The sequence below is a fragment of the Empidonax traillii genome, unplaced genomic scaffold, assembly GCF_003031625.1.
Source record: "Empidonax traillii isolate 1590-97213 ecotype Southwest subspecies unplaced genomic scaffold, ASM303162v1 scaffold174:size915687, whole genome shotgun sequence".
NCBI classification, from domain to species: domain Eukaryota; kingdom Metazoa; phylum Chordata; class Aves; order Passeriformes; family Tyrannidae; genus Empidonax; species Empidonax traillii.
Genome location: NW_020955367.1, coordinates 597,399 through 623,352, shown reverse-complemented (window position 1 = coordinate 623,352; position 25,954 = coordinate 597,399). Strand labels below are relative to the sequence as shown.

General features: G+C 43.1%; 1 protein-coding gene and 1 non-coding gene across 4 annotated transcripts; both read left to right on the top strand.

Moving 5' to 3' along the window:
• Positions 1-785: 785 nt before the first annotated feature.
• Positions 786-25,829, top strand: RC3H2 (ring finger and CCCH-type domains 2). 3 transcript variants are annotated; one of them, XM_027885912.1, is made up of 21 exons: positions 788-853; positions 6,981-7,277; positions 8,651-8,768; positions 9,224-9,457; positions 10,024-10,199; positions 10,370-10,570; positions 10,943-11,075; positions 11,323-11,441; positions 11,715-11,827; positions 12,372-12,680; positions 13,405-13,619; positions 14,527-14,954; positions 15,393-15,563; positions 16,688-16,843; positions 17,095-17,308; positions 17,462-17,546; positions 18,065-18,146; positions 18,534-18,668; positions 19,216-19,323; positions 19,688-19,836; positions 20,450-25,829. In XM_027885912.1, the coding sequence occupies exons 2-21, from the start codon at positions 7,047-7,049 to the stop codon at positions 20,646-20,648; spliced, it is 3,576 nt and encodes a 1,191-aa protein (XP_027741713.1). In that variant the 5' UTR covers positions 788-853; positions 6,981-7,046; the 3' UTR covers positions 20,649-25,829. The 3 variants fall into 3 exon arrangements, with proteins under 3 accessions (XP_027741714.1, XP_027741713.1, XP_027741715.1); XM_027885914.1 differs by having other exon boundaries at positions 19,688-19,817; positions 20,450-20,583; XM_027885913.1 differs by lacking the exon at positions 16,688-16,843 and having other exon boundaries at positions 786-853.
• Positions 10,741-10,854, top strand: LOC114058514. Its single transcript, XR_003571466.1, has one exon. It is a non-coding gene; the product is annotated as a small nucleolar RNA SNORD90 (small nucleolar RNA).
• Positions 25,830-25,954: the final 125 nt, after the last annotated feature.

Genomic DNA, 25,954 nt, shown 5'->3' with positions numbered 1-25,954 from the left:
CAGAAATACATCTCCTTTCTTCTGATCCCAGTTAACAATCCTGTGCATACCTTAATACTTGGTATTTGGGCTTTGAAATGGTGAGTAAACAATATGTGAGGGGAACATGGTGTTCAGTGGCAGTCATTTAGTAACGCGTTTCTCTGCCCCTCAGAGGGGCCTGTGTGACCCACTTGTGCCGTGAACTCTTCCCCCCCTGGAATGGCAGCCCTGCAGTGTCGCTTTGGTTAAGAAACTGTTGATCTCTGAGCGCCCAGAGGAGGAAGGTACATCCCGGTTGCTCCGGGGGTGCCGGGATGGGGCCGGAGCTCCATCCCCCGGGGAGCCCCGGTGCTCCCCACACGGCTCTGGCCCTGGGCCCGCCGGCCTGACAGGCCCCCGCCTCCTCGGCAGGGACTAACGACATGCGCCAGAGCCCACCTGCACTCCTCTCATCCTCCTGAGCGCCAGCGATAGCAACGTTATTAATCAAAAAACTAAAAAGCACAACAAATAACCGGCACTGGCGGCCGCGGGGCGGCTGAGGCGACGCCGAGCAAGGCGCGCCGCCAGGGGGCGCTAGCGGGGCCGGGCGCCGCTCTTGCCGCGCCCTCTCTATGACCGCCGCTCTCCGTCACGGGGCCGGTCTGCGCCGCCGTCTCTGTGGTAACGCCCCGTCCCTCCCCGGCGGGGCGCGGTCACGTGAGGCGCGCGGGCTCTCGCGAGAGCGGCGCGCGGGGCGTGGCGCGCGGCGCTGTCAGCGATGAGGCGGCGCCGCCGGGGCTCGCGCCGCTGCCCCCATGGCGCCTGAGGCGGCCCCGCCCGGCCTCGACCCCGGCCCCGCGCCCGGCCCCGCGCCCGCCCCGCCGAGCAGGTACGGACGGCACGGACGGCGCGGTGGCGGGCTGGGCTGGGCTGGGCTGCGCTGGGCGGCGGCGGCCGCCGCGGGGGACGCGCTGACCCGCCGGGGCCCCGCCCGCGCCGCCCCCCCCACCCCCCGCCGCCCGCCGCGCTCCCGGTGCTGCCCCCGCCTCCTCCCGGCGCTGCGGGAGCGCGGCCCGGCCGGGCCCGCCCGCCGCGGGGCGCGGAGGTGGCGGCGGGGCCCGGCAGGCCGCGGGGCCGGCCCGGGGACACCGGCAGCCATTTGGTGGCGGCCCCGAAATGACGGCGGGGCCCGGAGCGGGGCGGGAGCAGGGCCCAGAGCGGGGCCGGGCGCTGCCGGCTGCGGCCTGCGGGGGCACCGGGGCTGCGGGAGCACTCACGGCACCGGCGGGCGCGGGGGGAGCTCCCGGTGCCTCCCCGCAGCCCCTCGGCGGCCGCAGCCCCGGCGGCCCGCGCTGAGCTGCCCTGGCACGGGCAGAGCCGAGCGGTGGCCGCGGTGTTCCCGCTGGAACACCATGGAGCTGTGCTCTGCGGTAACGGTGGAGGCCATCGTAGGGGAGGACAGGCCCGAGGGCTGCAGGCACCGAGGCACGTTTGAAGTGTTTTAAAAAACCAAACAGCTGAGCAGGAGAAGCGTGTGCCGGTTGTGCTGATGCTCGAGGTGTCCGGTTCAGTGCAGAAGTCAGCACAAAGCACAGCAAGGGCGGAGAGTGGTGGGAGAGTGATGAGTGCTCAGCTCAGGGTTCAGAGGGGAATGGCGTGGAGCTGGAATGGGAGAAAATAATGACAAAGTTTAGGCAGGCAGGCAGGACAATTTCTGATCCAGGCCTGGTTCACTTCCGTGCAAACTTAGCATGTTGTTTGGGTTAACTGTAACTCCTGTAGCCTTCCCCAAGAAAAGGTTTTTTATTTAAATAGTTTTCCTGTCTTGTGTGAGGTTGTGGCCATTTCTCTCAAAAATACTCAATTCTAACAGATTGTAATGTCAATGCATGAGATATCCCAAAGTAAACTCCTGGTCTTGGATGTTGATCTCATTTACTTAAGGCTTTGTTGATTTACAATAGATAAGATATTTAAAATATCCAGAGGGTGAGAGTAGCATTTGTTAGGAGTGTTACATATTTCATGTGGTAATATTTTGTAAACCTTTATTGGGATAAATGGAAGGGGTCTCCTTGCTGGCTGGACAGCCCTAAGGAAAGTTAAAATATTCCATCCATGGGCTTATTAAGCCATTCTGTACAACCTTTCAAAAGGCTTCCCAGCTTCTCTGGAGCCCTGTGTTTTCTTGCCTACATCTCAAAATGGAATAAGCATTTCATTCCAATTTTTGAAAAATGTTAGAATACAGATTTTCTCTCTGTAAAATATATAGGTTAAAGATGGAGGTCGTGTTTTTAAAAAACAAAAGGGTTGGGGAACTGAACCATGCATGGGAGTCCTTACTCTGTGAAAATATGACTGGAAAGTCAGGAATTCTGCAACGTATCCCTTCGTGAAGAAACTGTGTCAAAATAGATCTGCTTTGAAATAGATTCTCTGCAATCAGAGGGAGTTCAGCTGATTTTGGTGGCTAGGAAAATTTTTCGTTAATTTGCCCTTCAGTTAGTCCTGAAAAGTCAATACTGATACAAGAGCTGAATGGGTGTCGGGCTGGTGGCAAGGACAGACGGGAATGAAGCTCTGTCAGGGAAGTTCAGGATGGACATCAGGACAAGGTTCTTCCCCCAGAGGGTGGGTGGCACTGCCCAGGCTCCCCAGGGCGGTGGGCACAGCCCCAAGGCTGCCAGAGCTCCAGGAGCGTCTGGACGATGCTCTTGGTGCTGCGGTTCAGTGTCAGGTACTCCTGAGAGAAGCAGAGTTAGACCCGATGATCCTCATGTGTCCCTTCCAGCTTGAGACACTCTGTAATTATGATGTGTCCCTAAGATTTCTCTTGGTAACTTCCCTGGGATTTGAACTGGGCTGTGGATCCTCCCAGGAGCATTAATGTTCAGTAAAAACACGGCGTTGGAATACTGTGTTTAATGGTCATTAAAGACATTAGATACAGAATTTGCACGTGATACAAGGAGACTTACATGTGACAGATATTATGGAGTGTGCAAATAAGCAAGTCTGCTCTTTAAAGAGGATTTATTTTAATTTCAGGCCGTCATAGCTGAATGATGCAAAGCTGTTACGGGGATGGCCCTTTCTTAAGCCTTTAATGAAGCTACTTTTTAGATCTATAGATGGTGGCTGTTGAAGAGAAATTAATAAAAGATTCTAGCCCTTCCAGCCAATAATTTCACAGTGATAATTTGATTACATGGACATTTAAGTTTTTGATCCAGTCAGAATGCTTTCAGAAATACCAACACTTAGAAAGGAAAGCTTGAAAAAGCCGCCTCCTTGTAGTGCAAACAGACCATTAATCTGCATAAATGAAAAATTGTTATGGAGATCTCTTTAAAAAAGAAAAGGAAATACTGTGATCTCTAGCATTAAGAGCAAGCCAATATCAAGGACTCTTTAATGATTAAAAATCAATTGAATTCTAAGATCTAGGCTTAAATCCACAGTGAGATTGCAATTGAACTTTGATTATGAAAATGCCATATAATTTCACAAGCTGTCCAAGATTTTCCCTCATCTGTAGGGAAGACTTCCCTTTACCCAGCACTGACAGAGTTATTCTGTGTCTCATTTGTAGCCAAGCTCTGCTTATTCCCCTTCCCTTTGCCGTGGCCCAGGGGGGCCCTGAGCAGAGCAGAGCTGTGGGGAAGGGGTTGGGCCTCCAACCCTTCCTCTGACAGGGCATGGAAATCATTTTGGCAAAGGCCCTGACTGAGCAGTGTGGGAGAGGAACAGACTGACAGAACACCCTGACCACCTAAGCTTGGTATCTTCAGGAAATCAGAATTAAATGATGTGTATCATGTCCAAAGGGGGTTGAGTAAGCACAGTGGCTTAGATTAGTTGTAGAGAATGCCTTGGGATTAGGTAGCTGAAAGTTGTTGTAAGATAATTTTAACAACTTCCATCATCTGTAAATGGTACAGCTGTTTGAGGAAGGTTTTGAGGTTTCACCTATCTTCCCTTCCACCCCACCTTCCAATTTCATCATATATTCTGTTCTAAAATGAGAAAATCATGGTCACTCCACTCCGTTGCAGCCGTTTCTGCAATGGGAAAATACTACTGTATTAGAAACACAAAATTACTCAGCTGTACTGAGTTTTACCATTACATAATGTCTGAACTTCGGCTTGTCCCTTTCTCAGTTTGTCATCTGAAGCTTTGCTTCTGATACTGTAAAACTTCCTGTAACTTCACTGCGTGATGGTCTTTGAAGTGGCAACTGCTGTGTCTTTTCAGACTGTTTGCCTTGTGTGTTTGACCAGTTTCTGTATCAACCATTTCTTTGGGATTTTTTTTTTTTTGCAGGGTGCTTCTGCTTTGATAGGGAAGAGAAGCCCTGTGTATGTGTAGAGATAGAGAGCACGTCTGCCAGAGTGAGCAGACCAAGGTTAATTGTTCTAACAGAGTGTACTGCCTGTTAAAAACAAAATCCATGGGGTTTCTGGTTTACCTCCTTGCTCTCCTTGTGTTTGCTTAGTTTAGAGCGCTGGAGCAATTTGTTTTTCCAGAGGACAGCCCTGAAATACATTGTTTCTGACAAGGTGCAAGAATCTATTAAACATTTGGCTTATGCTTTTTGCAGAAGTTGACATAGTAATTAGGAGATGTGAGATTGTTTTCCTGACACGCTGGGGCGCGAGAATGGCAGGAGAGCTGGCAGCTCAACCGAGGATGGAGATTCCTCCCTCTATGGCTGCTTGAAGTTTGGGGATTCAAGAGCCTTTTCCCAGCTGTTTGCTGATATAATTAGATTTTTTTTTTCCTGTCAAGAAATCTGAAGGTCAACAGATGCTTAGTAGAATCTGTCATTTGGGATGATTAAACACCCAGAGATAGTTCTTTAAAACCCGGTGGTGCACACTTGGAGGATCTGTTGTGTTCATTTCTTATGCTGGTCAGGAAAACAACTGTGTTCTAAATGCTTGTAAACAGAGACTTGATTTCTTGCAAGTCTCTGAAGTACCTGTGGAAACTGAGCGTGGGTACTGTCAGAGAGCACAGATCCCTGTGTTTGAGATAATTAATGAGCAGTGTGGACATAGAGCCTGTTTATTAGCAGCTCGTTAGTGACATACCAGCAGATGAGCTCTCCCTGTGCCAGCCTCTTCCTCAACTTTTCCCCGTGTGAGTCATGACAGTCCCACACTTCCCAGAGTGCTCTGGTTGGTGCTGTTACCTGTGTCCTGCAGTCACATGGGCGAAGAAACAGCAACATCAGTCCTAGGTCAGCAGCAGTGTTGGCATCTTAATGTTTCTGGTACCCCTGCAAAGAGCTTTGAGCAGAGTGTTTCTTGCAGCTCAACCCATCTCTAGTCTTGCTGTTTGGGTCTGGAAGCAGATGTGCTAAAGGAAATGGTGGGATTCTTTCTAGACGAATCAGAATCTTGCTAGGCATGTTGGCTCACTCTTTGGTTTTGCTTTTACTTGTTTTGCTTTTGAATTTCCTTGGTTAAAAGATGTGTGTAGCAGTAGCATGCTAAAGACGACTGTGTTTGTTCATCCCTGCGAGAGCTTTGGTTGTGCTTTCCTAGGAGCTGCATGAAAATCTGACTTGTCCAGTACATGTGAATATTCTGGCCTGTGTTGCAAGTTTAACCTCAGCAGTTTGAAGGGACAGGTTCAACTTTCAGTTTGGTGTGTTTTACACTTACTATGGGAATTCATCTGGGGGGAAAATCACTGCATAATATTGAAAAGCTCGCTGAGATAAGGACATCTTGTACAAGGATCCTGTTACTTAAAGGGCACTGAATGTTCATAGTACTAAATAGGATTCCTAAACAGATGGTCATAATTAACAGAAAATACATCCACAGATAAGAGTCTATTTAGTGTTCTAGTAATTATTTCAGTGGTCTGATACTTTAGCGTTAATTAAACCACAGCACAGTCAACAATGGAATTGCAATAAGGAGTTCCCGAATTCAAACACAGAGGGGAGATCTTGGCTTCCTCAGAACAATTACCTTTTTTCTGTCATCAGAGAAAAAAAAAATAGAATACTGAACACATAATTAAAACATTTCTCTATTTGCATTAGTAACAAGCTGCTGGGACAAGCTTGTTCCTAGCCTCGAAGTGACCTAACTGGTCTGTAGGCTGCCCAGAGAGTCACCACGGTGGCACATTGTGGCCCAGGGTGGGGCTGTGCCACACCGAGGTGGAGCTCTGGGTTTGGATGAACTCCTTAGGCCTGGCACCTTTTCCAAGAACATGAGTTGTATAAGATGGCATGGCTCAGAACAGTCTCTGTACATCCATATCTTCTTTGAAATACAAGAAAGAATTTCCTTGGAGATTTTTCAAGAGACTTAATAGCAAGCCAGCTGAAGGCACTGCTTGCCTTGCACAACTTACCTTGGTTTTGCCCTAAGTCCCTGGGTTTTCCACACATCAAAGATTTTCTCACTGGCAGTTCATGCCCATGAAGTTGTGTGTAAGGTAGGGATGTGAAAAGCAAAATTGAGTACAGCAGTCTCTGTCCTTGAGGATTCCAGTGGGTTCTTGAGAGAAGAGGGGAAAGTAACACAGGAGAATCATATAACTAAAAATTAATCTCTCATTCTTGTAGTGTTTCCTTATGATTCTTAATTTATTTGTCTTTTGCAGAAAGAGAACATGTGTTTTAAAAAAAGTGAAGGTGGTTTTAGTTTGATGTCTGGTTAAGTCTGGATAAGATTTGCAGAAGAAAGATGTTCTTCTACTTCAAATGAAAATAAGATTTTAACTCCACCAAAAAAAAAAAACCCAAACCAAACTTTAATGCCATTTATTGTGAATAGGTTCAATTTGTGGTAGTCTGCATTAATTTAGTTCATGAACCTTTTTTTGGTACAATTGTTAAACTAATAGAGTTGGGCTTTATGAGTACTTCAGCATAAGGAATTGGTTTTATTTTGTGTAATATTGAAATTGTGGGCTATTTATTTTAATTAAAAATCATTCCAAATTGCCAGAAAGCATGTTTTAAATACTCTGTTATTCACTTACAGCTGCCAAAACATAGTACAGTGAAATAATGGTCTGCTAGCCTGCTAAAAAAGTGTCCAGCTTCCACAATGCCTGTGCAGGCAGCTCAGTGGACAGAATTTCTGTCCTGCCCAATCTGCTACAATGAGTTTGATGAGAATGTGCACAAACCCATCAGCTTAGGCTGCTCTCACACCGTGTGTAAGACCTGCCTGAACAAGCTCCATCGCAAGGCATGTCCTTTCGACCAGACCGCCATCAACACCGACATCGACGTGCTTCCTGTCAACTTTGCACTCCTCCAGCTGGTTGGAGCCCAGGTAGGGGGTTAAGCAGCTCTCTGTGTTGCCACTTTGTGTTGTTACCATTCATGTGCCACTTGCAATACGTGTTGTTGTCTGTTCCCCCTTGTTTTAGCCCCAGAATGGGTAAGATGTAAGTTTGCGATGTTTAGAAGGCCATACGTGCTCTAAAAGCAACCACACCGTTTTCAGGACAAGCTTCTCATAAAACGAAAACAGGTTCTAGTTGTAACCTGAATTCTGATTTAAAAGGGCTCTTGAACTGTGGCTGGAGAAAAATCCCCATTGGGAAACAGACAGTTTTGTGTCCCAGTTGTCATTAAAAGAGTGAACCTGCAGGTTGCACTCAGTCGTCGTAGTCCTGCAAGAAACCTCCTTTCTGTATGTCACATGTTGGAAAGTGGCTGTTTAACCAGGTTCCAGCAGTGTGTGTGTGTGTCATTTTTTTTTAAATATGCCTGATGATGGCTTTTCAGTGGCGTTTGCAGACACTGGCTAATCAGGCCAGGAATGTTCCCTGTGCTGTCTCGTAGCAGTGGCAAAACAGTGATTATATAATCAGTACTGCGCTTTAGGGAGACTAAATAAGTCTGTTCCCCTTGTGCTGATTCATGTGCTTTTTCATGTTGCTCTCACTCCAGCACCTCGCTGATGCAGTAAGAAGATGCTTTTTACTTTGCTTTTTAACCTCCTATCATATGCCTTGACACAGCTGTTGGTAATAACACTGTGTCAAAGTGGTTTTGTTTCTCAGGTTCACATGTTCCTTTCATTTTTTTTGTGTCAGATCACTGCCTTGATCTTACAATATTTATTTTCTTGGTCTCCTAACTTCTTGCAATGCCTTCCAAGCAATTAATGTATTCTGACTAATACACCCTCTGTTTTCCTTATCTGACCTTGTTACTCTAGTTTGAGTTTTTTCACCAGGTTAGGTTTCCTGGTTCTTCTCTCAGAAGATTTCAGCGTGCCCCAATGATGCTTAAAATGTTTTTTAACCTCGCTTTATTATTTTCACGCCAGTTGATTTTTGTCTTGTGACTTCCCTGGTGTGTCTGTAGTAAATCGTGCTCATGTGGTGCACTGATCATCCTCTCAGACCTTGTGTTGTTCACTTTTGGAGTGCCCTTTCATTAGCCCTTATTGTTTTCTGTCCTCTTTCCGTTTTTAGTGCTAACAAAACACGTCTTTCACCCCTCAGTCCTCGTGCTGCGTGTTTTGAGTTGCTCCTCCTGACACGGCCCATGCCCAGGGTGGGAGCTGTGTCCCCTCTCTGGGCAGTGCACACCTGCAGTGTTATGTAATTAACAGGGATGTCAGAGGTACATCCCAGAACTCACCCAGCTGGATGTAATTCTTCTCCCCCCTCCTCCCCCTTGCTTATTTTTTAGGTACCTGATCACCAGACAGTAAAGTTGAGTAATGTAGGAGAGAACAAACATTATGAAGTAGCAAAGAAATGTGTTGAGGATTTGGCACTCTACTTAAAGCCATTAAGTGGAGGAAAAGGTGAGTCTTTCCTAACAGTGGAATTTTGATGTAAGCTTACTTTTAACAGCATTGTGTTTTCAACACTGATTGTAAATGTCAGTGAGATAATCCTCTTATTTTTGTAATAAAATTTCCCTTCTGTCTTTGAAAGCTTATTCACACTTGTGACGCTTGTTTGTGGTTTTTTTATTTTGAGTTTACAAAATATTCTGTTTTATTTAATAATACTGCCTTGGGGCTAACTTTGTACTAACGCTGAACTTTCCCCAAAGTGTGGCTTTGATGTCAGTTTAAGATTTTAATTAAAATTCTTTTTGATAATGAATTACACAGAGTTGCCCAAGAGAAGGGAAGGTGCCTGTAATAGTATCCAAGTCCTAGAGAAAGACATCCACTGTTAGACATTTTTGCTCGTGTTACTGAGATGAGTTTGATCAGAAGCAATGGTTGGCCTTGTCTCCCTTTCTCTGAAGGTGTTGCAAGCTTGAACCAGAGTGCCCTGAGCCGTCCAATGCAGAGGAAACTCGTGACACTGGTGAACTGTCAGCTGGTGGAGGAGGAGGGTCGGGTCAGAGCCATGAGGGCAGCTCGGTCCCTGGGGGAGAGAACTGTCACAGAACTCATCCTGCAGCACCAAAATCCTCAGCAGCTTTCTGCCAATCTCTGGGCTGCTGTCAGGGCACGAGGGTGCCAGTTTCTAGGACCAGGTAAGGTACCTGTAGGTCTGCAGCAGAGTGTACTCAGCTGGACCTTTCCTTAACAACAATTTTTTTTTGCGGTTACTTCTGTTGAAGATGTAATTACCTCTGGTTTCAATTTTCTGTCAGGAGGAAAGGAGGAGGGAAAAAATCCTACAAATATTAGTAAGTTCTCTTTAAACCGGAAGTTGTCCTCTCGTGATTCCACTAACTGATGATGGCATATTTAGTTTATACAGTTTCATGGTGTAGCATTGATGAGATGTACGAAGTGGCAAAGGCTGCAAGACTGCACAGTGGAGAGCAGTATAAAAGCTGCACTACTGATGTGTTCATTACTGAAAATTAGTCTTATCTCTAAGTTGCTGTGCTTGGACTGCTTCTAAATACTTCTTCTAAACTAGCAACTCTCTTTAGAGGTTTACAAAGGTTTTTTTCTTATGATTAGTGAAATAAAAAAGTAATAAGGGATTGCGTTCAAGATGACTCAGATGCTCCTGCTAATCAGTTCCTATATGACAGTGTTGCTGTTTTCTGGAATATACTTCACTTTCTCTCCTTTTTGTGTGCTAAAGCTATGCAAGAGGAGGCACTGAAACTTGTCTTACTGGCACTGGAAGATGGCTCTGCACTCTCAAGAAAAGTTCTGGTACTTTTCGTTGTGCAAAGGCTGGAACCAAGATTTCCTCAGGCCTCCAAAACGAGCATTGGTCACGTTGTGCAGCTACTGTATAGAGCATCATGCTTTAAGGTAAAACACCAGGATTTGGGGTTTGTTACTGGGAACTAGTGCAACTCCAGAGAACCCAGCCTAGGATTGGTGTCTGCCACCTGTAAAATGTTCTGTGAATTCACTCTAAATAGCGTAGAGCGAAAAGTCAGTTGTTAAAGGAGGAATCTTTAACTATTGCTGCTCATTAGGTCACTAAAAGGGATGAAGATTCTTCTCTGATGCAACTGAAGGAGGAGTTCCGGAGTTACGAGGCGCTGAGGAGGGAGCACGATGCCCAGATCGTTCACATTGCCATGGAAGCAGGACTTCGAATATCACCAGAACAATGGTCTTCCCTTCTTTATGGAGACTTGGCACATAAATCACACATGCAGTCCATTATTGACAAGGTTTGTCAGAGGGATGATTTTGGTGTCTTTGTAGGATTAGATTTGACTGTTAAATTTTGTAATAAAAATCCAACTCCTTGAATTAGCTTTTTGTCCTTAGTCATATCAGATATTAATTAAAACTGAAGTTTTTTTCCCTACTGTAGCATATTCCTCCTATGAAGTGCTTTAATTCCCTCTTTGGTGTCTTATGATGAAGCTGCATAGGGCAGATTCTGAGTTGAGAAATAACATTTCTCTCCACTGATCCTCTCTATATGCCATCTGAAGACACTGTATATTGCAGTTAGGAACCAGAGTCATGAATCTCTTTTTAAGATTAGCAGTTCACAGCTGTAAGATGCAGCACACTAATGCTCCCTTTATTTTCAGCTCCAATCTCCAGAATCTTTTGCAAAGAGTGTACAAGAATTGACAATTGTCTTGCAGCGCACGGGGGATCCTGCAAACTTAAACAGGCTGAGGCCTCATTTAGAGCTCCTGGCAAACATAGATCCAAATCCAGGTATGCAAATCGAGCTTTCTAAATTCTTCTTGTGGTATTTTTCATTATCTAGCAAAATAAAGTATTAAGACGGTAACCTCCATTCCTGGTTTCAAAATTCCCATTAATTACCATAATAAACTCTTCTTCAGGGCTCTCTGAGTTCTGTCCTAGGACTTGGTGTTGTGAAGCACTAGGAGAGTTGCCTCTTATTTGTGATACTACTGGAATTATTGGCAGAGTGAGAACCTGCTTTTAATAATTTCAGATGCAGCCTCTCCAACATGGGAGCAGCTGGAAAATGCAATGGTCGCTGTAAAGACTGTGGTCCATGGGCTGGTGGATTTCATTCAGAATTACAGCAGAAAAGGCCATGAAACTCCACAGGTAACTGTATTTGATCATTGCATTGTAAGTCTTAAAGTACATTTACTGAAAGATGCAACTTTTAAAAAATTACCGTTGATTTATGATCTTTTCTGTGGGATAATTGATGATACTGTTGTTTACTGCATTGGGAGTTTGAGAATCTGACTTTTGTGACTATGGAATGCAGCAGAGCTGGCTCTAGTGAGATACATTTTCTGTATTTTAAGCCTGTTTTTATGTGAATGTCTGATAGATTGTAAGAGGATGGTTTGTTTTTTTTTTTCTTTAAAGCCACAACCAAATAGCAAATACAAAACAAGTATGTGCCGAGACCTTCGACAGCAAGGGGGATGTCCAAGAGGAACAAACTGTACATTTGCTCATTCTCAGGAAGAGCTTGAAAAGTGAGTGTGAGAGACTTTTTCCTTTTTTTTTTTTAATTTCAATCCAAGCAATCTCCACAGAATATCTATACATTCATTCATTTGGAAGGATTTGGGATTCCCTAACGTGACAATTCTTTGTACGAAATTGAGAATAGAAACTAATACCAGTTTTATTTTTTATTTTACCCCATATGAAATAAAATTTCCTTTCCTGAAATTGAGTCTAGGCTGAGTGTCTCTCATGAGTTGGTTATATCACCTACAAGAGAGAGTGCTAATTACATTTTAACTGATGAAGGCATGAACTGAGTTATTGAACAGTATGCAACATCTGCATTCTTAGAACTGTCTTCACCCAAATGCATTTTTGAAGAATTGCAGAATGGATCTCCTGAGGGGAGAGATGATTTGGGGTTACAATTGTTGAAAATAAGTTTGTAAATTTTTTGGTATCGTTTTCTGCTCAGTCCCTTCCTTTAGCTAGCTTTACAAATATGTTTCAGTTCACAGTGAGCACTTTGAGTCATTTCTTCTGTGTGTTTGCACACGTGTTTGTTCACAGATACCGCTTGAGGAACAAAAAAATCAGTGCAACAGTGAGAACATTCCCCCTTCTCAACAAAGTTGGCGTCAATAGCACCGTCTCAACCACAACGGGGAACGTCATCTCTGTCATAGGAAGCCCAGAAGCAACAGGGAAGATGGTGCCAAGCACCAATGGAATAGCTAATCTGGAAAGTGGGGTTCCCCAACTGATCCCTCGCTGTGCAGACACCTCCCTGAGAGCTCTGGAGAACACCAAGAAGGGAGGGAAGACCGGAGCCAATGGCCAAAATGCTTCTGGGTCCCCTACAGAATCACTCCCTGAAAAGTAGGTGACTTTTTTTTTTTTTCATCAAGGTAATTAAACGCAACGCTTTGCTTTTAGATTATCTTGGAGTTTGTGGGTGGCGAACAGCAGATTCTGAATCTGGTCCTGGCTTGCAGTCCTTGCTGGTGCTCCCTGGCTGCAGAGTTGTGTAAGATGTTGCGCTGCAGTGCAGATATTCTGTGGGTTCAGGTGGACACAGCCAGCAGCAGTTGTTGCAGCTGTTGAGTACTCCTGTGCGATATGGACAGAATGGCACATCTCTCCCTTTATCTCTTACTCAGTTGTTCTCAGCATGGTATCTTTAGTTACTACTGTGTTGTTACATAAAAAGAAAACACGTAAAATTGGCCATTTCCTGGCACCAAGAAAGGTGCTCTATGATACTAGAAACCTTCTGGTTTTGGAGGTTTCACTTCAAACTCCTCAGATACTTCTGCAGGAAGCACTGAGTCTCTAAACATCTTTTCAAAGCCTTTGTTTTTACTAGAATACACTTAGAAAGGCTATGTAAGCTTCTGGGGACACACCCAAATATTTATATCCACCCCTGAGTTTTTCTTAGGGGAAAGTCCTAAGATGTACCATCAGTTTGGGGTATGAAGAACAAATTTCCAGAGGAAGTGGCAAGGCCCAAATTTCCATGTTACATGGGAGTGTGCGCGAAGAGATGGCTGACAGAAATAAGTCAAGATCTGCTTAATGATTCCTTGGTAATCCTTTTCAGTAAAATCGGTTCTCCGCCCAAGACTCCTGTCAGCCAGGCAGCAGCTACCTCAGCTGGTCCTCCCAACATTGGGACAGAAGTGAATTCTGTGCCTCCAAAATCCAGCCCGTTCGTTCCCAGAGTTCCCGTCTACCCTCCGCATTCTGATAACGTTCAATATTTCCAAGATCCCAGGACTCAGCTGTCATATGAAGTTCCACAGTACCCACAGACAGGTGAGTGAGATGAGCACCGAGTCAAAAATAGCTCTGAATCTTTCTGTGGAAAAGCCTGAATTCCCAGAAATAACTTTTATCTTGGTTTTGTCGATTCATTTTTTGTTTTAGTTTAGTTTATTAAATATCTGAATCTTCACTTAATGGAATGCTAATCTTGTTCGTTGCTGGGTATGTGAGGGAACTGCAGTTTGCTCCCAGTGTTGGTGGATGCTTGTGTGCTGTATGTTATGCAGCTTGCACCTCAGCATCCAGAACCACTTGAATCTCGAGGTGTTTCATCTGCTTCCTCCTTTGTTAGCGTTTAATTGCTTTTATTTGGATCTACTCACCTCATGGTCTATCCATGGGGGTATCCACAGGCAGGATTCAAAGCCAGAGGCATAGATTGCTTCTGCTTTGTGCTTGCTCAAATGTCTTTGAAAGGTTCCAGTTATCTTTTTAGATTGCAGTGTGCACGTTTGTATTCGAGCAAGCTCTCAAAAGGCAGAGATGTTCAGTCCTCTCAAAAGGAAGAAGACAGTCAAGTGTGAAATGGTTATTTACAGACATTTGGAATTAGGTTTTTTTGCAATATAGCTTTCTATTTTAGAGAGAACTATTTTAACTCCCTATATAAGAGGTGTTTAAGATCCTGTCTTTTCAGTGACGTAGTTATGACAGAGTATATGATGGCAGATAAACTCCACCTTCCAAACTGGGTCCAGGTGGTGAAGGGGCATCTGCAAATGTGGTTGTCATACATGAAACTGTGTTCCACAGAAACGTGGCAGGGTCAGTAACAGGTTTGCAGAGTGCGACTCCTCGTTCTCTAAAGGTGCTTATCAACACTATTTACAGTTTTAGAAGGTGTAAGATTTTGGGTCGTTCGTGGTTGCATTAAATATGCCTTTTTCCAATTTTTAAGGGTATTATCCACCACCTCCAACAGTACCAGCTGGTGTGGCTCCCTGTGTTCCTCGCTTTGTGAGGTCCAATAACGTTCCAGAGTCCTCCCTCCCACCTGCTTCCGTGCCATATGCCGATCATTACAGTACATTTCCCCCTCGAGACCGACTGAATTCTCCTTACCAACCTCCTCCTCCGCAGCCGTATGGACCAGTTCCTCCCGTCCCCTCTGGAATGTACGCTCCAGTTTATGACAGCAGGCGCATCTGGCGCCCGCAGATGTACCCCCGGGATGATATTATTAGGAGCAATTCCTTACCTCCCATGGATGTGATGCACTCGTCTGTCTATCAGACATCGTTACGGGAGAGGTACAACTCTCTGGATGGGTATTACTCTGTGGCTTGTCAACCTCCAAACGAGCAGAGGACTGTGCCTTTACCAAGGGTAAGTGAGAGCCAGGAAGGAAGGGTGTGTATTGTCTTGGTTCTGAAGGTCGTTACTGAGAAGTTGGTAAATAATTAGCGTAGACCTGTTTGTTTGGGGTTACAGTGATCAAGACATGTGACCTGGACAAAGTCCTTATTTCGTTTTTAACCTTAATAAAATGGGCATGTAAAACAGACCACTCTGATCTGCATTAGGACCAGAGCCCCTCTGCCTCTTCAGTTTCCATACATGTTGCTCGAATTAATTGCATATTGAAGATTTGGGTTGCCACACGTGGGCTGGGCTCTCCTACCGATTCTTGTGAAATTGTTCGAGTGATAACAATGGAGAGTTGCAGACCCAAGGGAATCTGGGGGTTCAGGTGTGTCCCTTGCAAGTCTTTGTCTTCTCCTTGGAGTGTGGTAGGACATACAGTGCTGTGTTTGTTCTTGCCAGGAGCCTTGTGGTCACTTGAAGACTGGTTATGATGAGCAGCTGAGGCGGAAGCCGGAGCAGTGGGCACAGTACCACACACAGAAAACTCCTCTGGTATCGTCAACCCTTCCCATGGCAACACCATCTCCAACACCACCTTCTCCTCTCTTCAGTGTAGATTTCAGCACAGAGGTGGGAAGCCAGAAATCTTCTTTGTTTTCCCTTCCTCTTTCTGAGAGATGCCATTTAATACTTGTCATAAAGATTTTCTACCTGCTCTCTGTTCATAAAATGAAATTGATCTTGTAGCAAAAGGAAAGTTAATATCTAATAATGATGCGTTCAGTTTGGTATTAAGGTGATGCTAAACATGATTGCAGTCAAAAGGTCAAGAAGTGACTCAATTCAGCCTCACTAAAGGAAATGTAATTTTACTGAACTAGCTTTGTGAACCTCCAGGTTTTTGTGTAGGGAACAACAGTTGCTTTCCATTAAAAAAAAGTATCCCTTTCATACTCCAAATGGCTTTGTGACTTTCTGAGTAGCCTGAATCAAGCTGCAAGTGCTTGTCAGGTCCCAGAAAATGCGTATCCCTTACAAGTGGCAAAAGGCATTGGTAGAACATTGTGTACTTGTGGGATAAGGATAAGTCCTGAAAAGAGGAATGGGAACTCAAGAAATAGCAAGTGTGCTTTGGAAGGAAAAAAAAGGAAACTTGTGATGGGTTTTCTATCTGTGTAAATTAGATGCAGCCAAGAAACTAGTTTGAGAACCACAGTGCCAAGCAGTCTTAGCTGTGGTTTGCCAGTGTCATTGATGATATTTGAGGTATTAGGACTGATTATTCAGAAAATGTCATGTAAGGTAGGTGTACCTGAAGTCCCTTGCAGGTGCATTCAAGATGGATCAGGATTTAGTCCTTTTCATTCAGGTTGGAGGGTTCCCAGTCATATTTCTACCTGCCAGTTGCTAATACATTAAAGGAAAACGCATGGCTTCCTCTTAATTAAATTCCTGTGGGTATTTGCCTAAAGAAACCTGCCACTAACACAGTGGCACTGATTTCAGTCTCTCATCTTGGCAGGCCAGGCAGTTATTTGTGAGGCAAAGCTTGCCCTCTGACAGCTACCAGAGACACTGGTTTAAAATTTGACAAAACAGCTTGTGTTGTCCCCAAATCAAGTCTCGAATATGGCTGGAACTCCTTGGTTGACTTTTGAGATAATTTAATTAAATAGCAGTAAATGTCTCTTCTCATTTTAAAACTGAATTCCCTGTTTCTGTTATTCACTGCTCATTTATTCCCTTTTCTGTAGTTCTCAGAGAGTGTCAGTGATTTGAGTGGAACTAAATTTGAGGAAGACCATCTCTCTCACTATTCACCGTGGTCTTGTGGCACTATTGGCTCTTGTATAAATGCTATCGACTCAGAGCCCAAGGATGTGATTGCCAATTCCAATGCCGTGTTGATGGTAGGGGTTTTCTGCATGTTCTCTCGTTAGTGTGATGATCCTTACATGCTGAAGTGTCTTCTCTTTGGTTAAACCAGCCTTTTTTTCGTTTTTAAGTTGGTAGCTTCCATTATCTTGAAGTAGTTTTGCCCGTTTGGAATATGTTTTCCCTGTTCTGTAAATAGGCTTCAATAATTGGAAAGTTATTGGCTGACCGAAGGTTCTGAATAACCTCAATGAGTCCATATTTCTCCTGTCTCCTGAATATGCAGGACTTGGACAGTGGGGATGTTAAAAGGAGAGTGCACTTGTTTGAGACGCAGAGGAGGGCGAAGGAGGAGGATCCGATAATCCCGTTCAGCGACGGACCCATCATCTCCAAGTGGGGTGCAATCTCCAGGTCATCCCGCACGGGTTACCACACGACAGATCCCATCCAGGCCACTGCTTCCCAAGGAAGTGCTACTAAGCCCATCAGCGTGTCAGGTACAAGTGCAGGCTTTGTGTCAGTAATTCCTTGTTCATGTACGTCATGAACATTTCCTCTTCATGCTTACTGCAGCTGTGAGGATACAGGGAGCTAAGATACCCCACTTAAGAACAGAGAAGACAGTGAACGGCATCCTGATTTTTTTACAGATTATGTCCCTTATGTCAATGCTGTTGACTCAAGATGGAGTGCCTATGGCTCGGATTCTGCTTCATCAGCACGTTATGCAGAACGGTACAAACTCCTCTCTATGTTCTCTTAAAAGCATTTTCTGTAGCTTGCAGTTCTTCAAAATCCTCAGTGTGTGTGTATGTGTGGGGAATCTGGAATGTCTATAAATAGGCATTCTTAATTTTAAAGTAAAAGACCTTTTACCTAACCAGCATAAAGCCTTGGAAAAACTAGGTTAAAAGTTGTGTAGTCTTCAATACTTAATGCAGTTACATTGCTAGTAATTGTGCTTTATTATCCCTTGAGAGGCTTAATAAAGTATTGGAGTCAGGTACTGCCAGGCTGTCATGTCAAAATCTGAGCAGTTTCAAGTTTTCTTGCCACATCTTACCCGTACATAAAATAAGGATGTTTGCTTCATACAGTGCCTTGGGGTGTTGTGAGCCCCAGTGAAGATGAAGAGCACATTAGTCACACAGTTTCTGCCCAGAACTCTGACAGTGATAGACTAATGAGGTTTATGAGGCCTTGATTTAGAGGACTTGTTTTTAATTCCTGGTTTTGCCTCCTTTCTCTTAAAGGGACAGGTTCATAGTTACAGATTTGTCTGGTCACAGAAAGCATTCCAGCACTGGAGATCTACTGAGTATTGAATTACAGCAGGTAAGACAAGATGATATACCATGGGGGTTTTTAATTTAAAAAAAAAAATTGTCTAGTAAAGGGGTTTAAAATAAGTTTTCTTAGTGTAGCCTATAGAAAATAGTACAAATGACAGAATTATCGATTAGGGTTAAACTAGAAGCTAGTCCTGCTTTAGGACTACTAATGTGAGCTGATCCACTGACATCAGTAAGGCTGTTTTGGGGAGAAGGTGGTGGGCCTGATGCATGTCAGCAAAGGCAGAGCAAAATAAGTGCAGAGCATTAAAGGGCACACAGGTTACCCATCTGGCAAGGGAACTGTGTTTGTGTCAGCTGGTTTGTTTGGCCATGTGACAGCCCGTGGTTTATGTGTAGTGGCTGGTAACCGGTCCCTTTCTTTCCACAGGCCAAAAGCAATTCCTTACTACTCCAGAGAGAGGCCAATGCCCTGGCCATGCAGCAGAAGTGGAATTCTCTAGATGAAGGCAGTCGTCTTACCTTAAATCTTTTAAGCAAGGAAATTGATTTGAGGAATGGTGAGGTAAAGAAAGGGGTAATTGGGATGAACAAATCTTTGAGGGGTTTTGTACATATAGAAGTACCTGAATTTTAACTGAGACTTAAAACTTAGTTTTAGCACTCCCAAATGTTTATAGCATGTTCTGTGCAAGTGAAGTCACTGTTGTTGCACTCAGGTATTTCACTGAAATTGGGCAGGTGCACCTGCTGTGCTTCTGCTTCCATTTACAAAATGGGAAGAAGTAGACAATAATTTTCATGCAGTTATTAGTTTTTGTTCTATTTGTGTGTGTTATAGAACTAAACATTTTGCCAGTGGACTCTACTGAACTTTCTACCTCAGTATGCATTTTATCTCTCTGTTTTGGTTCTCTATTACGATTACATTTAGCCTTGTATCTTATGTTGTCTGTGGGTGAAGTTCTGTTGTGTCTAACTAGCTTGTTTGTATTGTAGAAATGTTGTGTCCTAGAAATGCATCTTCTGTTCTCACTGTAGTACTCCAGTGTTGTGTGAAGCAGGTGAAAAGCCAACTTGACATTTACAGAATGTATTAATTCTTGTTTCAGTCTGATTATACTGAAGACTGTGCAGACACAAAGCCCGATCGAGACATTGAATTGGAGCTGTCAGCCCTTGATACAGACGAACCTGATGGGCAAGGTGAACAAATAGAAGTGAGTACAAAAATCTGTGTGTCACTGGGTCCTTTCATTAGCCTTTCTGTTGATAGGAAAGCCTTTTGGTTTTAGTCTTTGTAGTGACATGAAACATTTGCCTTATTTTTAACTACCTGGTAGTTAATATTACTGAATTTAAAATGAGCTCACAGTTTATACTACTCTTGTCATTCACAGCCATCTTGGAATAATTGGCTTTTCCTTTAGTAAAATGTGGTAGGCATTCCAGTAGTGCGACATAAAAATACAGAGTTTTATGACCGGACTCTCATTTCCATCAGCTTTATGTAGTGGAACATAAGAGGAAAATGTAAAGCTGATAGGGACAGAATTGATGGGCGTTTCTCCTTTTCTCTTGTAGGAGATTCTGGACATACAGCTGGGGATTAGCTCCCAAGATGATCAGCTGCTCAACGGAACAACTGTAGAGAACGGGCATCTGCTAAAGCAGCACCAGAAAGAATCTATGGAACAGAAGAGACAAAGTTTAGGTGAAGACCTTGTGATTCTGTGAGTGTTAGACAAAACAGCAGTGTCTGCCAGTATTAGACAAACAGCAGCATCAGAATAGTGGAAGCATGAGTGTTTAAGGATGAACTACGTACCTGCTCAGACTCGGATTAGACACCTGCGTTGTGTATACTTGGTGAAGTGAGAAGAACCTGTTCAGAAATAGAATTAGGTCACAAACCCGACAGTCACAGGCTGGTACCATTGTTCGTATGCATCGTTGTAATTGTACACACTGAAACGTGTCACAGCTGTTCAAAATACCTTTCACATTCAGTAAGCAAAAAATGCAGAATATTTTTATAGTTAACAGAAATTAAGAAAAAACTTCAAAAAGGTTAAATGTCGGACTGTTTGCACAAATCTCCACGGAGAGGTAGATTTTAAAACACACCATTTTAGGTTTCTATGTTCTGTAGTCTTTAATGGGTAAAGCAGCCTTTGAAACTGAGGCAGACTACACTAACATCTCGAGCGTACCGTTCCATAGTAAGATCTTTAGCCTGTTGCTAAAAACGAGTCTATGTCAGTATTTATTTAATGCACACAATTCAGTTCCGGATACTTGTGCATGTACTTGTTTAATATTTGTGTAACTTATTTTTCTCCTCAGGGAGGAGCAGAAAACAATCCTGCCCGTAACTTCTTGCTTCAGTCAGCCGATCACAACATCTGTTAGCAATGCAAGCTGCCTGCCCATCAGCACATCAGTCAGTGTTGGCAGCCTCATTTTGAAAACTGCTCACATTATGTCTGAGGATAAAAATGACTTTTTAAAGCCTGTTGCAAATGGCAGGATGGTTAACAGCTGAAAGGCATTCATCTTTCCAGCTTGTGACCACACCATGGAAGCATTTACACTAGCTTTTTATATATATAATATATATTATATAATGTATATTTTTTTTAAAAAAAATAATATTGGGGTCATGCATTTCCTGTGGACTCTTTGATACTTCAAGCCCCTCTCGCATTAGCATTCTGAAGAAAAAAAAAAAAACTTACTTTACTAGGGTAAGGCGTTCACTTTCCACAAATGAATGGAATTTGGACATTGTTTTACTTAAGCTTAAAGCAGCTTTTTATGAGTTTGTAGCAATCCGGTGCGGTATCTGAGCCATTCTTGTTGAAAATGGCTTCTGTAGAAAACTAACAACTCAGTTATTTAAACTAGCAGGATCCTACGATGATACATCTAGTGAAAGGAAGACTAACTTATTTGTCTCTGTTTTGTTTCACGAGAGAAGAACTTGTGTCTTGTTGCAGCTGCTTTTCCTTAGTTGTGGAACTTTGCATGGAGCATTGTTGGAAGACTGAGAGGTGGAGATTTGGACTTGAGGCTTTTACAGGGTTAACAACACACCATCAGCTTTGCACTGTCGTTGGCAGGTCTGTGGTGCAGTGCTTTGCTGCAGGGTTTGGTTTCCATTCCCCCACCCCCCCAGTTTCTGCTTTAGTGCTGTAGATAACACATACACAGGCTACTTGTCCAAGTAAAGTTATCAGAAGTAAACCAAGTGCCTAAGTCCTCCAGCTGATGTAGTAGGTATTGATTTCCCCAAGCTACACGTGAAACAATTTGCAACGATTTTGAGAGGTTATGCACTAATGTAATGGCAATTTTGGTTTTTTTTTTCATTTTTTTTTTCTTTTTCTCATTAATAGTTCTCAACTTGGAGATTATAGGATCCAGATGACTTGGCAAAAAGTATCAGGTGCTCTTGGCTTTCCTTTGAAAACCCTGTATCTAGTGTTTGCACTGACTAACAAGATGGTATTGCTGTTTTTTGTACTGTTTTGTTTTTAATTTAAACTAAATATTGGGAATTTAAGGCGGTTGTAATTACCTTTGTTAAATGTTGTTAATCATAATTTTGTATTCAGGTTTAATTTTTGCTTATTCAGTGGCAACTTATTTTCAAAGACCTTGAAAATACAATAAGATAGCATTATCTGACCTTCAGAGTACTGAAAACTATGAATTTATGCCCTGTTAAGAGGTGACTGAGAATCATGTTAGACATGTCAACTGAAAATTGGTTTTCATAAATACACATGAACTAGAGCCCTGGGCATATTTTTTTTTGAGAAGCTTAAAAATCCAATTTTTTTTTTTTTTTTAAAAAGCAGGACTCTCCCTCCTGATGATTACTGTCTTCTTGTTTGTCCTCTTACTTTTCTTTGTGACAAGTTTTACATTTTTTTATGTTTTTTATTAACTTCTGTGAAGTTGTTTACTCTGAAAATTGTACTGGAATATTTTAAGCCAAGCTGATCTTTCACCAGGTGTACTGCATGTAAGGGCTTTTCCTGCTAGCAAAATGCTTAAAGAGGATCATGTTACTGGTCGTCTGAGTTGTTATTTTACAAAATCACAGCTATGTGGTCGGGTAAGATTTTGATAACTGTTTTGTGCACGCTTCTGGGGGGTGGGGGTTGGCATTTCCCTGAGGGTTACTGATTAGACTAAGTAAATATTGGTGTTTGATATCTCTCCTAACGAACCTGTCCACGAATTAATTATGTTGTAAATATACCTGCAAATCCAAGGGTTAGTTTTGATATTCTGGTGTCAGTATGGAAGATCTTACACATCTCTTTAGTACTCCAGTGTCAAGGAATGTATGTAGAAAAGCAGTCCAGTAGTCTTTTCTTAGTTTCCTTTGGCTGTTGCTGTACCTTCTCCAGCCAGTGCCACCTCATCGTAGGGTTAGACTGACGCTTCGTTCCACTCGCAACGTGAAGTGAATGGATACAAGAACCAGACCACCTTTGCCACCTTAACTTATTTCCTATCGATGTTAACTTTAACTTAGAATGTTAGACATAAATATGATTGCTGTATATTTTATACCAAGACCATTCTGTAAATACGAATTTATATTACTTTTGAAATGCTTCTGAGATACTATTATTTGCTGTACGATGTAATTCCAAAACAGATATGCAAACAAGTGTGTCTCTTTCATGGATATTTAAACAGTGAGATCTTCCATGTTGAAGGTGATGTAATTTTTTTAAAAGATTTTTAAATTTTAAATTGCTATTTTGTTACAAAAATAGAGAAAATATAAAGGTTTGAGAAGTCCTTATTTGCCCTCAGGGAAAGAGCCCTCTGTGCACCAGAACTCCACAGAACATCTTCAGCATGATCTGAGGGTGAATATATACTACATAAATTGATTGTGTATTTACCTTTAACTTTTTAATTTTAAAATTGCAGTTTTAAAAACTTGGTTGTGCTCTGCTGGAGGGGGTTGGGATAAGCTGCTTACACACATTTGCCTGTTTGTCCAGTGAAATGACATAAGCCTGACATATTCCTGCCAACTTCTTGGCATATTTAAGATCAAATGTATCTCTAGACTCTTGTCTGCAGCAGGAGGTCCCGTGATAGAGCAGTTCTCGAGGGTGACCATACACTTCAGGTGGAAAGTTGGTTCTGAACTGAGGCTGGGGTTTTTTAGTTGAGTTTTTAACCTGTAGAAGGACAGGCAAAAGAATTATTAGGGGGTTTAACAGCATGCCAGCTTTGTCTTAAGGTTTTACCGGTGACTGTGTGGTTTTTGCCATGAAACTCATGCCCTCCAGTGCCCTGACAGGGAGAAGAAGCCGCCAGGTGGGAACACCTGGCTCTGGCTTTCTTCTTTGTTGAAGTTTCAGCCCTTGACCCTTTACAAACAAGTATGTATTCATGTTGTTAGTTGTGAATCAGGTGCCTTTGGGCTATGGAAGGGCTTATTTTCTGCCACTGAGATAGAGTGACTTACCTGTGTGTGTTAATAGCAGTGATGCCCATTTAGGATTTGGCCTGACTTTTACCTGTGCTGTCAGAAAAGAAGGCCCGTAGCAGATCGGGGAGAGAGATTGGCTCTTTTGCTTTGCTTGGACAAGCATTTTGGGTTGTTTTGGTTTGGTTTAATTTTTTTTTTTTCCCCATTAGGGGTACAGCAGGGATTTCACGTGCAAGAGAGACAGGAATTATTAGTATCTAAGTTAATTGTGTTGCCTCACTACCTGGATTCATTCCTTGGTTTGCCTCATTTCCCACATAGGTCTTAATAGAGACTAATGCTTGTGCTGGGAGAATGCTTGTGTGAGAAAGTAATTATCTGTACATTCTTAACATATTCTTAGAGCAGAGTGATTGCCCTGCTGCTGATATTTTGTTCCTGTAAACAGGTGACAAGAAATGAATCTTAGTGTTTATGCAGATTTTGCATTGTAGAATGTATACTAGACCCTTCAAAGGCAAGGTTAGACTCTTTGCAAAGCAAACTGGCGTTGGTTCTTGGTAGTCTAGTACAGGGACACTGAAGTTTGGCATTTGATTTAGGAAAAAAAAAGTTGTACACAGCTGATTATGTTAAATAAGCTCTTAATTAAGCTCTCTGTAGAAGTCTAATTTGGAAGGTTTTAGTGCTTTGATAACTCAATTGAAATTTTAATTTCTCCTGTACTCAAGAGCTGAATGCTGTTCTTGTATATTAGTGTACTAGGCTGGATGAGGTACAAAATAATGCACAGTGGTCAGAAACAGCTGAGGAAAGAACGCTTCAAATAACTCAATCTAAACTCAGAGTAGTTCCAGACATCGGTTTTGTTTGCTTTTTTAAAGCACAAGTTGTCAAGTTGTACCTGTTGCTGTACATAAACACTGTATGCCAGCAGCTCCTTGATCATATTTGTGAACAGACTTTTCATTCATTATTAGACTGTTATTAAAGGAAGGTGTTGAATTTGAGAGTGTAACAAAATGAGAAATGGTCAGATGATCTATAGGATGTAAAAGTCCATTTTTATGTTGTAGTTTAATCCCTTTATTAGGAAGTTCCCTCTCATTGAGGGACCTCTTCTGCAAGCAGAACCCAATAAATGTGCTTTTTTAAATGACCCGATTTCCCGGTATAAATGAACAGCTGACTTTGGCAGTAATCATCCCCCTGCATCCCTTTGCTGGCAAGGGAGCAGGGCAAGGGGAAAAAAAAAAACCACCCCAAACTGTCAGTGATGAGATGAAACAAATCTGCATAATCAAAGTGCCCAATGCCCAAACGTTGTCCTACACCCCGTTACTTACGGATGCTTGTGGAAGCTTTTAATCACTCGAGACTTTGCTGTAAAAGCTGAACTAAAGCAGAGCCTGGCTGCGTTTCTTACTGCCAAAAGCCAAGGTCATTTGCACATAGCCCCTGGATTTCTCCAGAGTAGATCTCCGTTACCCAAGGCATGGGAATGCATGCGTTTTCTTAGCTGGGCAAACAAGTACATTATACAGTAGTTGTGATACAACACACGTGGCTTTGATTTGTACTGCACATACCCACTGTACAGCCACTCCAGAGTATTGTGGTTAGCTTGCAGCATCTGCTGTCGCATTGATACTGTTTACTGCGTATTCTTTTCCCTGGAAGTTTTAAAGAAAATTTTTTTTTTCTTGTTGCATTGATTACATTTTATAAATTTGCTTAGCTGGAAAGTTTGGGAAAAGAGGCCTGTTTGTCAATTGTACAACCGATTGTGAAGCTCTAGTGTGAATATTTTTACGTCTGTATTAGACATTTTCTTTGCAAATCTATTGTTCGATTGAAATGTAAATGAAATAAAAGATGGTGTACACCCATCATGTATAAAGCAGGCACCATCGCTACGATGGATTTAATGCTCATTTTTATGGCGCATTCTCAGCTTCTATTTAAAACTATAATTTAAAGAAAAAAAAAATCTGTAAAATGAAATGGGGATATATGGGGGAGTAAATTCTATTCCGTTTATTTCGGTTTTGATTCCCACTGGTAATGTTTCCCTTCGTGTTAGAGTAGGGGAGCCCCGGCGGGGCCCGTGTGTCGCTGTAGCACTGACGTGCAGAGGTTGTAGCTTTGGCTGGGCACGGATAGAGCATCCCGGTTCGGTGTTTGAGAGACTCGATGGAAGAAGTTTGCAGTATTGACATGTATTTGCATGCACGAATAAAAATTATTTGTCCACCTTAACCGGGCTGTTTGTCTTCAGCCGGGGCTGGGGAGGGACGAGCGGGGTCAGTCCGGCTGGGGCCGGGGCCGGGGCCGCTCCCGGGGCGGGGGCAGCGGTACCGAGAGGGGTCCGGCTGGGGCCGGGG